This window comes from Acanthochromis polyacanthus, chromosome 9 (assembly GCF_021347895.1).
Source record: "Acanthochromis polyacanthus isolate Apoly-LR-REF ecotype Palm Island chromosome 9, KAUST_Apoly_ChrSc, whole genome shotgun sequence".
Taxonomy (NCBI): Eukaryota; Metazoa; Chordata; class Actinopteri; family Pomacentridae; genus Acanthochromis; species Acanthochromis polyacanthus.
In genome coordinates this window covers 2,905,824-2,920,236 of record NC_067121.1, presented here as the reverse complement: position 1 = coordinate 2,920,236, position 14,413 = coordinate 2,905,824, and the positions used below count along the sequence as shown (strand labels likewise).

Genomic DNA, 14,413 nt, shown 5'->3' with positions numbered 1-14,413 from the left:
GAAATGGATGAATAAAAAATACAGCAAAGTAATAACCTCTTATTATGTTTATTACATTTTATAGAGAACAAAATCTCCTGAAATCTTTTTGGGGTTTTTTCTCATTCTAAAATGAATCTGAATACATGAATAAAACAGTGGTTCATAAACAACCACAGTTTAAAATCATGGATCTAAAACAATTGACTGAGACCGAACCGCACCTTTAAGTGCACGAACAACAGTGTGTTTAGAACAAAACATTTTCAGAGTCTAAGCCACAGACTGTATATAAAGATGGACGTAGCATCTGGCTCCAAAAATGAAGCCCACCCAGAAGTGTCAAAAACTTGCAATATCACGCCGTCCGCTAAGGTTGGCTCCAAAAAGCTTTTTCTCCATAGACCCCAATTCATTTTTGGAAAAAATAAAATTTGATAGACTGATGTTCTACAGCTCAGGATTTTTTTCCCGTTAGTTTTCATGGTCAAAATGAGAGATCAGGTGGCCGATCTTAAAACAAATCAATACTGAATTTTAAATAAATCGTTAAAGTTGGCGGAGCCAGGGGGCGTGGCTATACTTGATAGACAGCAACAGAAGCCTCTGCGGTAAAATGTGGGCGGGATAAGAGAGTCCTCAGCCAATCCTGTCCCTAGTTGCTCTCCGGTCCAGCCTGTTTGATGACGCTTTTTACGTCACTGGCTCCAAAAAATCCAAAACGGCGACCAGGAAGTAGCAAAATCCAGGCTTCATTTTCTCGGCGTTGAAACCAACGGGTGACGTCACGGTTAGTTCACGCCTGGTCTAAGCTCTAGAGGTCATCCAGTCATATGGTTTAAAAACAGCCAAATCCTGGACTACTTTGAATTCCAAAGTCCATTTGTGACTTAAACACACTGTATGAATCCAGGAGTGGCAATTTCAGCAAGTTTGAGCACGTATTTGCCATCGGGAATGGAGAGTCATCCAGGAACCGTATTTGTGGTTCCAAGCCAGAAGGGGGGAGTGATGTCAGCCCAGTTGCAAACATCAAAACATCCTCCACAGACACAGCAGCCTCAGTTTCTGCAAAGCAAAGAATGTTCAGATATACCGGTTGATTTTCATTTGTAAATTTGTTTCTGAACTTGCAAAAGTGTTTCGCCACTTGTAAAATTGTGTCGGAGATTGAAAAAGTGTTTCGCATTGTTTTCTGAAATGTAAATTTGTTTCAGAACTTTTGTTTTGTGATATGTAAAATGTTTTCCAAAAACACGTTTACCGTAGTCACCACTTCATTAAAAGCAGATAAAAGATGACAGAAGGCCCACTGAGTGGTAAATAATCGGATCTACGGTTCTTCTACAAAAGACTTTACTGAGTGAACAGTTTGGAGCTGAAGATGAATCAGAAGGAGATGTAGATCTAAAGGAGATCCGGAGCTTCTGTTGAGAACTTCAGGAAGAAAGCACAACCTTCAGATAAAGTTTAAACACATTAATGCTCTTGAATGAATCTTTCTGAGAAACAATAACCTGATATCTGTTGGACAAATACAGTTCCTTCATGTTTCATCGTCTTCAGGTGCTTCACTGGTTCAACCCAAACCTCCTGAAGGATCTCCACATTAATCCTGCATTTATAAATCAGCTGAGGAATTAGTAAAGAGCTTCTGTTTAACTGCAGATGTGTGAAATAAATCCTGACCGGTCCGGAGGACAAAAGGTCTGGTTTCTTTTCTAAATGACATCTTCAGTGTGGATCATGTTCAGAACCTCTTAGAGACAGCAGGTCATTCATACATGTTTTAAAATGATGAACAGACAGCCGGACCCGGTCAGAACACATTTCTGAATCGTTCTCTACAGTAATATGAAGAGCTACTGGGTGGATTTCAACCAAACGCTTCACTGTAGGGAAAAGTTAAAACTTCTCACTTCATCAAACACAAACAGCTGTGGTGTTTAGAAGCTGCTGCTGGTTCTGATAGCTGCTACAGTCCTACATTATTATTATTATTATTACTGTTATTGTTAGAGACAGAAATTCAATGATTCCTCAGGAGGAACTCCCTTTTACCTCCAGCAGCATCAGACTGTCGTTGATCAAATGTCCAAACCCAAAGGACGTCTTTAAAGGTGGAACTCTTTACGTCTCATCACATCATCCAAATCAAACACCTGAACGTCTCTTTGTGAAACGGCTGGTTGAAGAAACCAGAAATGAACAGCACTTTGTCGTGTTTCAGTCTTGCTTTGTGCTGCGACCACTAGAGGGCGCTGTCTGTTTCTTCTACATTATGGTCTGTAAACTAAAGGCTGCTATGACATCCAGACCAGGTACATTAACTAACCACTGCACGACAGGTTCTTCCTTCCTAATATTCATCCATCCACCTTCTTCTGATTGTCCTCAGCTGGACTGGGTGGCACCAGGCTGGGTTCAGGTTCAGGTCCAGACGTGTTCCAAGGCCAGATGAGATATAAAATCCCTCCAGAGTGTTGTAGATCTGCCCCAGGATCTCCTCCCAGCTTCCAGGAATCCTCTGAGGGCAGGTTGATGAGTCCCGTCATCCTACAGAGGATCTTCCTGTCGCTATCTAGAGCTCCTGACCAGATGTCAGGGTTCTACTGAGCTCTGGTTCTGCTCCACAACAGTCCGGTACGACACCTTCATTCCTGCTGAAGAAGCTCCAATCCATCTGTCCGTCTTACGTGACATTTTTCCATCTTTCATTCCCAGAAACTCCTTCGCTTGGAGCACCAACGAGCTACTGATGGGCAGCAGACATGGAGTCTGATCCTGGCTGCAAACCGCCCAGACTGACTTTGTTTTATTTCTTTATCTTCTGTTCTCATCATCATTCGATCACACCATCACGACTGTTTAACGAGACATCTGAGTATCGACACAGCGACCTTGTTCCTGTTAAAGATGGTGACGATTAACCGTCCTGTTTTTTGCAACGAGCCCAATCTAAAGTCCGAGATGTCACCAGTTTAAAAAAACATCCATTTAATGCATGCAACATTCAGACATCTGATCCCTGCACCATGAACACAGATCCCAGAAGAACAGGACAAACATGAAGCTGTCTTTCTTGGTCCATGCAGCTACGTTCACCTACAAACCCAATCAAAACATCTCTATGCTGGAAAAGAAACCTGAGGTGGACCTCTGGATGCAAACAGGTTTTGGTCCACTTGAGGGACTCTTGAAGGCTTGCAGAGACCAGAATCCTAGCCACCGTAGAAAGCCGTGCATCGTCTCAGCGTACAGCGTGTTCTCTAGGATTCAGGGCCAGTGTTGGACCGGGGCGACGGCGGTGCTGGTGGAACGTTCTCACAGCACCGTGGTCTCAGACTGCAGGATGGACTGGGTTCTGGAGTCGCGGTGAAACTGGACCATGTGTTCTGACCCGTTCCTGGAGGCGAAGTTCCTGCTGAAGCGATGATTTCTGCTCAGACGGCAGTTCAGACACATGCTGCGCCACTTCCTCTTCAGCTCAGCCTGAACCTGGGAAACAAAAGAACAAGAAATAACTTCAATGGTTTTTCTCATTTTTAGTCTATTTTATGGCTGTTTCAGGGTCCATACAGTTTTTTCATAAACAAGGAGAGCGATATTTGGAACCGATGTGTATTATTAGCATTTAATAGCAGAAATATTATCATTCATAACCAGAGCATTTCATAAATATGGATTATAATACCTGGATCTGTGCAGTAACAACAGAAGGGATCTACATGATGCCAACACGTTCTGCTGTTTGACACCAGATCTCTGTTTTCTCTCTTTTACTTCCCACCAAGGTCCAGATCTTAAAGCTTTATTAATTATTATTTTCCAGGCTGTGTTTCAAGTTAATCTGTAGCTGCCTCCTAGCTTAGCCGCTAGCCATTAGCATAGCATTAGCCGCTGTGAAAGCAGCTGTAGTGTTCACTGGTTGTCATGGTTACAGTGATGCTGTGCTGCTATCTGGAAATGATACAGAAATCTTTAACTAACCCATGGATCCAAACTATGCAGGCAAAAACAAGACACAAATCAACAAAAACGAGACTCAAAATAACAAAAATGAGACACAAAACAACAAAAACAAGACACAAAAATACAAAAACAACACAAAACAACTAAAATGAGATACAAAACAACAAAAACAACACAAAGCAATTAGCACAAGACACAAACTACAAAACAACACAAAACAACTAAAACAAGAAGCAAAACAACAAAACCAAGACACAAATCTGTGGATCCAGACTACAAATTGCATCACTGCCAAAATCTAATCACTTGGTCTTTGTCTCATTTCTGACCTTCCCTGAAAATTTCATCCAAATCCTGTTCTGTTTTTGAATAATGTTGCTGACGGACAGAGACGGACGGACAGACAGACCTTGGCAGAGCATTAGGACTCTTAGAAGACACTAAACAGTCACTGAAGCTGTTCTGAAACGTCCACAGGAACCTCTTACAGCTAAATATATGAAATCTATGAATGTTCTGCTGAGAACTCACCTCGCTGTTCAGGAAGCAGTAGAGGATGGCCACCACCAGCCCCTGGACAGGAAACACAAGCAGTCACATCACACCGTCATGACTCATCATTTAGAGACACCACAGGCTGAAGGCAGAGGAACACACCTGGAAGGATCCCAGGGCCAGGTCGAAGAAGATCCTGTAGTCCTCGGCGATGGACTCGCTGAGCGTGATGAAGACCACGTAGTGGATCCCAAACAGAGGGATGAGCAGCAACGTGGACTTAGCCAGCCTCCTGACAGAAAGCACTGATTTATACATCCATCCAGCACAAGAAACCCAACATTTACGCTCTGGTAGACACCAGGGACTAGCATGACGTCAGCAAAACTCACCGATAAATCTGCTGAGTCACACATGATTCATTCTGATGAACTGAAGTCCTGTTAGATCCTCATCTAAGATCAGTTATACCTGCAGGTACCTGATGAAGCTACTGCTGCTGTGCATAAATCAGGATTATAATAACAGAATAAATACGAGCAGCGGATGAAACATGGAGGTGACTGTTGCTACGGCAACTCAGCCTCAACAAATTCAGGTATAATACAACTAAACTAAACCATGGGGAGCAGAGCGGCTGAAAGCTCTGCTCCCCAACTCTGGAATTCTCTCCCACCAGACATCCGAAACATTCCCTCTTTAAACCAGTTTAAGCCACGACTCAAAAGTCATCTCTTCAAATCTGCGTATTCATTATAATTCATTCATTGTTTTTAACTGTTGTGTAACTTGTGTCTGTTTTTATTTGTTTATTTTATTGTGTTTTATCCTTTGTAAAGTGTCCTTGGGAGTTATGAAAGGCGCTGTGAAATAAAATGTATTATTATTATTAAACTGCTAGAGTTTATAACGTTCCACAAATCCTCTTCAAACCAACGAATACCTCACATCTCTTTATTTAGTTCACTGTCGTGCCTCATCAGCCGACCAATCAGAAGTCGGATGGGCGGGACTCGTCACCATGTTAACTCAGAAAATGTGGAGGCTGTACTAAGGTGAAATAAATGGAATTATGTCTAAATAAAACACGTCTTCCCCCTCTGAGGGTCTTTTTATGATTTTCGTCTCTTTATGACATTTCCATGAAACATGAGATTGTTCAGGATCACTTGTCCACTACAAGACGCCAATAATTTGTCCGGCTAATTAAAAATGTCTTTCTACGATACCAGGCTGCTAAAGCTAACCGAAAATAACAAAAACGAGACATAAAATGATAAAAACAAGACGCAAAACTACAAAAACATGACACAAAATGACAAAAACGAGACAGAAAATGACAAAAACATGACACAAAACAACAAAAACGATAAAAACAAGACATAAAACTACAAAAACATGACACAAGACAACAAAAACGATAAAAACAAGACATAAAACTACAAAAACATGACACAAAACAACAAAAACGATAAAAACAAGACATAAAACTACAAAACATGACACAAAATGACAAAAACGAGACACAAAACAACAAAAATGATAAAAACGACATAAAACTACAAAAACATGACACAAAATGACAAAAACAAGAGACAAAATGACAAAAACATGACACAAAACAACAAAAACGATAAAAACGACATAAAACTACAAAAACATGACACAAAATGACAAAAACAAGAGACAAAATGACAAAAACATGACACAAAACAACAAAAATGAAACACAAAACAACAAAAACGAGATACATACCAACAAAAACGAGACTACAGCTAACCAAGCTAACTGAGCAGCTGTCAACCAACCAAACATAAAGTTCTGCTTCCTGAACTCAATCAAACAGTGAATGGAAAGTTAAAGCTAAAACCCAAACGTCCAGATGAAGACAGCTGAGACTAATTCCTGTACTGCGATTGGTCGTCTGAGCCTCATACCTGTACTGTGATTGGTCGTCTGAGCCTCATACCTGTACTGTGATTGGTCGTCTGAGCCTCATACCTGTACTGTGATTGGTCGTTGCCGCCCACATCAGGACACCTGAGCTTCTGAACCAAGATCCAGATGATGCTGATGAACTGGATGAAGTTCACCTGAGAGACACACAGGAAGCGATGAATTGAACAGAACATGGTCTAGAAGGAATAAAAAACGTCAACAATGATCTCAAATCTGTTATGAAAGACTTGAAACTGTACAAAATGACCCACATGTCCAGAATTACTCATGTTAAAAATCACAAAGATCTGTCCAGAATGACTTTAAACCTGTACAGAATTACACAAAATTGTCCAGAATGACTTAATGTGCGTAAAAAATCACTTTAAATTTGGCCAGAATGACAAACGCTGTCTAGAATGAACCGATAAACGTCCGAAATTAATTCCAATCTGTCCAGAATGACTGGAAATTTGTTCAAAATGACCCATAGCATCTCCAGAATTATTCAATATTGTCAAAAATCACAAAAATACGTTCAAAGTGACTTGAAACTTGAACAACGTTACTTCCAAGTTGTCAAAAAAACAACAAAATGACTCAAAACAGCTAAAATATGATTAAATTAACCAAAATTAACCAAAAAGCATCCAAAATGAATAAAAATCAGTCCAGAATGTCTTGAAACTCATCAATATTGACTCAAATATTGTCCAAAATGACTATCCATCCATCCATCCATCCATCCATCCATTCTCTATACACCGCTTTATCCTGACTAGGGCCGTGGGGGGTGCTGGAGTCTATCCCAGCTGACTCGGGTGAAGGCAGGGGACACCCTGGACAGGTCACCAGTCTGTCACAGGGCTACATATACAGACACACAATCACACTCACATTCACACCTACGGACAATTTAGAGTAACCAGTTAACCTCAGCATGTTTTTGGACTGTGGGAAGAAGCCGGAGTACCCGGAGAAAACCCACGCATGTACAGGGAGAACATGTAAACTCCATGCAGAAAGATCCCAGACCCACCCCGGGATTTGAACCGGGGATCTTCTTGCTGCAAGGTGAAAGTGCTAACACTGTGCAGCTCCCAAAAGGACTAATTCTTTGTAAAAACAAACAAACAAAGAAAGAGTTGAAACTTGCTGGGAATGACAAACATTGTCCAGATTAAAACAAAAAACATTAAAATATAATCAAAATCTGTCCAGTCCAGAGTGACTTGAAATTTGTTCAAAATGACTTTAAATGTGTCCAGAATCACTCAAAAATCACAAAAATATGTTCAGTGACTCAAATACTGTCCAAAATAATTTAATATTAGTTAAAATTACTTGAAGTTTGCCCAGAATAACAAACATTACCCAGAAATAACCAAGATTGTCCAGAATGAACCAAAAAAACATCAAAAATGAAACTGAATCTCTCCAAAAAGTTTTGAAACACAGAATTACTCAGAAATTGTACAAAATTACAGAAAAAAATGTCCAAATGGCTCAAAATCAGTACAGAATGATTTAACACACCGCTAACAGACATGCTAACACACCGCTAGCACACCACTAACACACCACTAACAGACATGCTAACAGACATGCTAACACACCGCTAGCACACCGCTAACACACCACTAACACACCACTAACAGACATGCTAACACACCGCTAACACACCGCTAACAGACCGCTAACACACCGCTAGCACACCGCTAACACACCGCTAACACACCGCTAACACACCGCTAGCACACCGCTAACACACCGCTAACACACCGCTACAATCACATTTTTAAGACCAGGCTTAAAGCGTTCCTTTTTGACAAATCTTATAGTTGGGGCTGACTGGGTGACCCACAGAGGTTCGGCTTGTGTCTTCATTGCACAGCTGACCCCCTCTTGGACGTCCCTTCGTTCTGCCCCTAGTCATGCTGCTATAGGCCTAGGCTGCTGGGGACTTTTCTTGACGCACTGAGCCCTTCTCTATCTACCTTTACATTTAATATGTATACCGTTATTGCAGTACATTCACTCTGTTTCCCCCTGTGCTATTTCTCCGAGTGTCCCTGGTCCCAGAGCTGGATGCTTCAGATCTGCGGTTGATGTTCCACCAGCTGGTCCAGTCTCCACCATGTCCACTGTGGGATGCTGCTACTGACCTTCCACCAGCCCTCTGCTTCCAGCTCCCTTTTTCCACCAGTCAACTCTGCATTGCCTTCACTATACTGTTATGCTAACTTACATACTGTTTGAATTTTACTGCTAGCTATATAAGGAGTATGTTTAATGTCAGAGCCGTACATCATCAGAGTAAACTATGAGTCAGTTTTCAATGTTAGCTTATACTTTGTCTGTGTCACATATCCTGTCATGCATGTATTCAAATGTGTGTTGTGTTTTCCTTGCTTTCTCACCCCTCCCTCTTCTCCCATCCCTCCCCCTTGCCCTCTTCTGTCCTTCTCAACCCGCCCGGCCAGCAGGCAGATGGGTCCCCCCTATTTAGAGCCGGGTTCTGCTCGAGGTTTCTTCCCTGTTAAAAGGGTGTTTTCCTGCCACTGTCGCCTTTGGGCTTGCTCTGGGGGTCAGGCATATGGGTTCTGTAAAGCGTCTTGAGACGATTTGACTGTAATTGACGCTATATAAATAAAATTGAATTGAATTGAATTGAATTCATCCAACACTGTTATCAGGGTTTACAGGAGCCTAAAGTCCAAGGAAAAACAACCACGTAATGAATCTTCTTCCTGTGGAAAACGCTCTGCAGACATTTAGGATGTTTGTTCTGCTGAGTCCGTGTGGTCCAATACAGGTAATAAAATCCACTAAATAAAAGACGTGAAGCATTACAGAACAGAGTCTAACATGATGGATCGGTCTGCTTTAGGCTTGATCAGCTTCATGTCATTCATTCTTCCTGCTGAAAACACCTGAACGTTCCTTGGACCAACCAGCAGGAGAACCTTCAGGTGAAGAAGTCCAGCCTACCAAGATGGAGAATCCGATGGGTCCGTTGATCACCCAGTTGGGTATGGGGTTGTCGTTCCTCTCCCAGCACCTACAGAAACAGGAAAGTAAACGTAGTGTTTTCTCTTCCCGTCTCATTTGAACTCACTGTGAATCATTTTCAATCTGAAGTCCTGCAGCTCTGTGGAACCACAACACCATGAAGAAGGAGAGAACTCAGAGATGTCTTCTGTCAGCAGGACACAAATCAGGAAAAGGTGAGGAAATAAGGTCAGGCTGTCAAAAAACGGACTTAAATGTGTCCGAAAGACCCAAAAACATTCAAAATGACTCAAAACTTTTAGGTTGTATTGGCTGAACGAGATTGTGTTGGTTCGTTCCACTCACGTGGATCTACATGAACTCTGCTTTATAAGATATATCTATTGCTAATTAGTACCCAAAAAAAGTTTCTACTCACTGTTTCCAGTCATTTTTTAATAATTACCGTTTTTGTGTCGGTCTTTTTTTTACTGTGGCGTAGTGATATTTACACGGGCGGACTAGGATTTGCAGTGCGTGCAGCGGTTTTTGGTCACGTGGACCAATAGGAGCCCAGTTCTGTTGCTGTGGTTTCAGATCAAAACAACATGGCGCCGACACAAAAACAGTAATTATTAAAAAATGACTGGAAACAGTGAGTAGAAACTTTTTTTGGTACTAATTAGCAATAGATATATCTTATAAAGCAGAGTTCATGTAGATCCACGTGAGTGGAACGAAATTCACTTTCTAGGCACTTTTTCCATGGTCCCAATGCAGCCTATTTGTCAGACTTATTAACAAAATGATGACATTTTTTTTTTTAAAGTAACCGGAAACATCCTCAGAATTATTACAAAATTGTCCAAAATCACAAAAATATGGTCAAAATGACTTAAAATTTGTATATAATAACTTGAAGCTTCCCCAAAGTTTCTCAAAAATTGTCCAAATTGACCGACTTTTTTGAAAAAGACTTAAAATCTAAATGATTCAAAACATTGAGTTAAAATATGATAAAAGTGACTTGAAACTTGAACAAAGTTACAAAAATTGTCCAAAATATCCCATAAAAAATTTACAAAATGACTTTAACTTGTCAAGCATTACTCAAATTGTACAAAACTACTGAAAAATTTGTCCAAAATGACTTCATATTTGTAAGAAATGACTTAACATTTGCCCAGAATTAACCAAAATATGTCAAAAACAACTTAAAATCTGTCCAGAATGACTTGAAAAGGGCTCAAATTGACAGGAATTGTCCAAAATGACCTAAAATTAGTAAAGAAAAAAAAAAGACTTAAAACTTGTGCAAAGTTACTCGAAAATTGTCCAAAATCTAGAAAATAAAATCAAAATGACTTAAAATCTGTCCAGAATGACTGAGCGTATCAAAGAATAACTCAAATTGTACAAAATTACAAAAATATGCTCAGATAGCCTTAAAATCTGTACATAATGACGAGAAACTCACCAAGAATGGCTTAAATATTGTCCATAATGACTTAATATTTGTGAAAATGACTTGAAACCTGTCCAGACCAACATAAACATGACCCAGAACGAACCCAAAAATGTCAAAAATTAATTAAAATCTGTCCAGAATTGCTTAAAATTGTACAAAATGACAGAAAATATGTCCAGATCTGTACAGAATGACATAAACATTGTCCAGAATGAACAAAAAAATGCTGAAAATGACATTAATAATGACTTTAAAGTTGGTCAGAATGAGAGCTGAAACACAAACAGCAGCTCTGTGATTGGCTGAAGGAAACGTGGAGCGCAGCAGCAGAACATGGAGCTTCTACCAGTTCTGTCCTGATAATGAAACACTCAGATGAAGCATGTGTTGAGATGCTGCAGGTTTTAGACGTCCACTTTTACTGGGAGGACTGGAAACTAACACTTCACAGAAACCCTCCTCAGATCAGACCCACATCAGTCATGATTTAATCCGTTTAATGCGTCTGAAGAAGATTACAAACGGACCTGATTGGCTGCTACTCACCCCGTGTCCTCCAGGTAAATCCTCGTCACCGCCCACACAGAGACGAACACAGTGGGGATTCCTGCGCAATAAAACATCCTGATTACATCTGGATCCACAGAACTTCACCGATTTCATTAAACGACAGGTGTTATCGTAAATCTGGTTGTTACTGTATGGATCCAATACTGTCCAGAATGACTTCATATTTGTAAAAACAACTACGTGAAATGTGCCCAGAATGAACCAAAACGTGTCAAAAATGAACTAAAATGTGTCCAGAATTACTTCAAAAGTGCCCCAAATGACCTAAAACGTGCCTAAAATGACTTGAAACTTGTACAAAGTGACTCAAAAATTATCCAAAATGACAAAAATGAAAAACAAAATGACTCAAAACATCTAATAGTACATTTACCCTCTAACTCTACATTTACCCTCTAACTCTACATTTACCCTCTAATGCTACATTTACCCTCTAGTCCTACATTTACCCTCCAATGCTACATTTACCCTCTAACTCTACATTTACCCTCTAATGCTACATTTACCCTCTAGTCCTACAATTACCCTTCAATGCTACATTTACCCTCTAACTCTACATTTACCCTCCAATGCTACATTTACCCTCTAATACTACATTTATCCTCTAACTCTACATTTACCCTCTAATACTACATTTACCCTCTAGTCCTACACTTACCCTCCAATGCTACATTTACCCTCTAATACTACATTTACCCTCTAACACTACATTTACCCACTAATGCTACATTTACCCTCCAATGCTACATTTACCCTCTAACACTACATTTACCCTCTGATCCTACATTTACCCTCTAGTCCTACATTTACCCTCCAATGCTACATTTACCCTCTAATACTACATTTACCCTCCAATGCTACATTTACCCTCTAATACTACATTTATCCTCTAACTCTACATTTACCCTCTAATACTACATTTACCCTCTAGTCCTACAATCACCCTTCAATGCTACATTTACCCTCTAATACTACATTTACCCTCCAATGCTACATTTACCCTCTAGTCCTACATTTACCCTCTAGTCCTACATTTACCCTCTAACACTACATTTACCCTCTAGTCCTACAATCACCCTTCAATGCTACATTTACCCTCTAATACTACATTTACCCTCCAATGCTACATTTACCCTCTAGTCCTACATTTACCCTCTAACACTACATTTACCCTCTAGTCCTACAATCACCCTTCAATGCTACATTTACCCTTTAATACTACATTTACCCTCTAGTCCTACATTTACCCTCTAGTCCTACATTTACCCTCTAACACTACATTTACCCTCTAACACTACATTTACCCACTAATGCTACATTTACCCTCTAACTCTACATTTACCCTCTAATACTACATTTACCCTCTAGTCCTACATTTACCCTCCAATGCTACATTTACCCTCCAATGCTACATTTACCCTCTAATACTACATTTATCCTCTAACTCTACATTTACCCTCTAACTCTACATTTACCCTCTAACACTACATTTACCCTCTAGTACTACATTTAAACTGTGTTCCACTGGACCTTTACTACAACATTCCTGAATATCTACAGAACATGAATGAATCAGCTGGAAGCAGAAATGCAGTATTTAATGCCTTCAGATATTCAGTAGTAAAACATATATTTTGATGAAGTCAAACGTGTTTTATCTAAGAAAACTTAACAGACCGGATCAGAAGCAAACCCTCTTGATCAGGACGTCCCTTCTTTCAACATCAGACTGTCAGGACAAATCTTTCTGGTCAGAAAACACTACATGTGTTGGGGATTATTTTCAGCAGTGAATTTATCCATGTTTGGTGCCGGGGTTTGTGTTTGTGGAAGCAAACAAGGCAGCAAACAAACTCTTATGGCTGCGAGTCGCTGATAACTGAAAGGAAAACTAAATGCAGCTCTTTGATTTGGTGTTAAACGGAGGGAATAAAACATGAGCCCACCCCAGCCGATGAACATGTAGACGATGAAGTGTCGGTTTGCAGAGAAGATGAACATCAGCAGAGCACTGAGGTACAGACCCTCCACCAGCAGCCAGAAGAAGTTGGCCATGATGAAATAGTGGAAGAACACCAGGCTGGCTTTGCATCCCACCTGAAGAAGAACATCAGAGAACCACCTGAAGGGTAAAGATCTTAGCATGAAAACCAAACCTCAGGTCATTTCTACTCACTGACTGGACACCGATCAGTCACAATGTTCAGACCACTGGCATCGATCATTGTGGTTCTATGAGGTTCTACTGGAGAACCTTGGATTCTGGTGTCCGTGTTGACAAGACTTAGACACTAAATAAACATTATCCCAGAACAAGAACACCCCTTCATGCAAACGAAAATCCTCAATGTCACTGGTCTACCCCCACAGGAAGATGCTCCCCACCACATCACAAGAACATCAAACAATCAGGAACCTCTGGAGGAACACGACAATCACCCAAGATGTTGGTTTGACCTCCAAACTTCATACACCCCATTCTGATCAAACATCAACAGGATGCAGTAGAACAAGTTTGATTCCCAAAGGAACCACTGGAGAAATCAAAGGATCCACTCCCAACGTCCTGGTCCAGACCCCATAGGACGCCCCAAGACGTCCTCTGGTCCAGACCCCATAGGACGCCCCGAGACGTCCTCTGGTCCAGACCCCATAGGACGCCCCGAGACGTCCTCTGGTCCAGACCCCATAGAACACCCCGAGACGTCCTCTGGTCCAGACCCCATAGAACACCCCGAGACGTCCTCTGGTCCAGACCCCATAGAACACCCCGAGATGTCCTCTGGTCCAGACCCCATAGGACGCTTCGAGACGTCCTCTGGTCCAGACCCCATAGGACGCTTCGAGACGTCCTCTGGTCCAGACCCCATAGAACACCCCGAGACGTCCTCTGGTCCAGACCCCATAGAACACCCCGAGACGTCCTCTGGTCCAGACCCCATAGAACACCCCGAGACGTCCTCTGGTCCAGACCCCATAGGACGCTTCGAGACGTCCTCT

At 41.1% G+C, this 14,413-nt stretch overlaps 1 protein-coding gene across 1 annotated transcript in view; it reads right to left on the bottom strand.

Annotated features, from left to right (window-relative positions):
- Positions 1–32: 32 nt before the first annotated feature.
- Positions 33–14,413, bottom strand: part of LOC110958303 (vasoactive intestinal polypeptide receptor 2-like) — a 45,683-nt gene continuing 31,302 nt past the window's right edge. The window contains exons 7-13 of the mRNA XM_022204778.2: positions 13,360–13,510; positions 11,390–11,450; positions 9,376–9,445; positions 6,448–6,539; positions 4,609–4,738; positions 4,483–4,524; positions 33–3,477 (exon numbers count right to left, since the gene is read on the bottom strand). Coding sequence (XP_022060470.2) covers positions 3,304–3,477; positions 4,483–4,524; positions 4,609–4,738; positions 6,448–6,539; positions 9,376–9,445; positions 11,390–11,450; positions 13,360–13,510 — 720 coding nt within the window. The 3' untranslated portion in view covers positions 33–3,303. The remainder of the gene's footprint in view (positions 3,478–4,482; positions 4,525–4,608; positions 4,739–6,447; positions 6,540–9,375; positions 9,446–11,389; positions 11,451–13,359; positions 13,511–14,413) is intronic.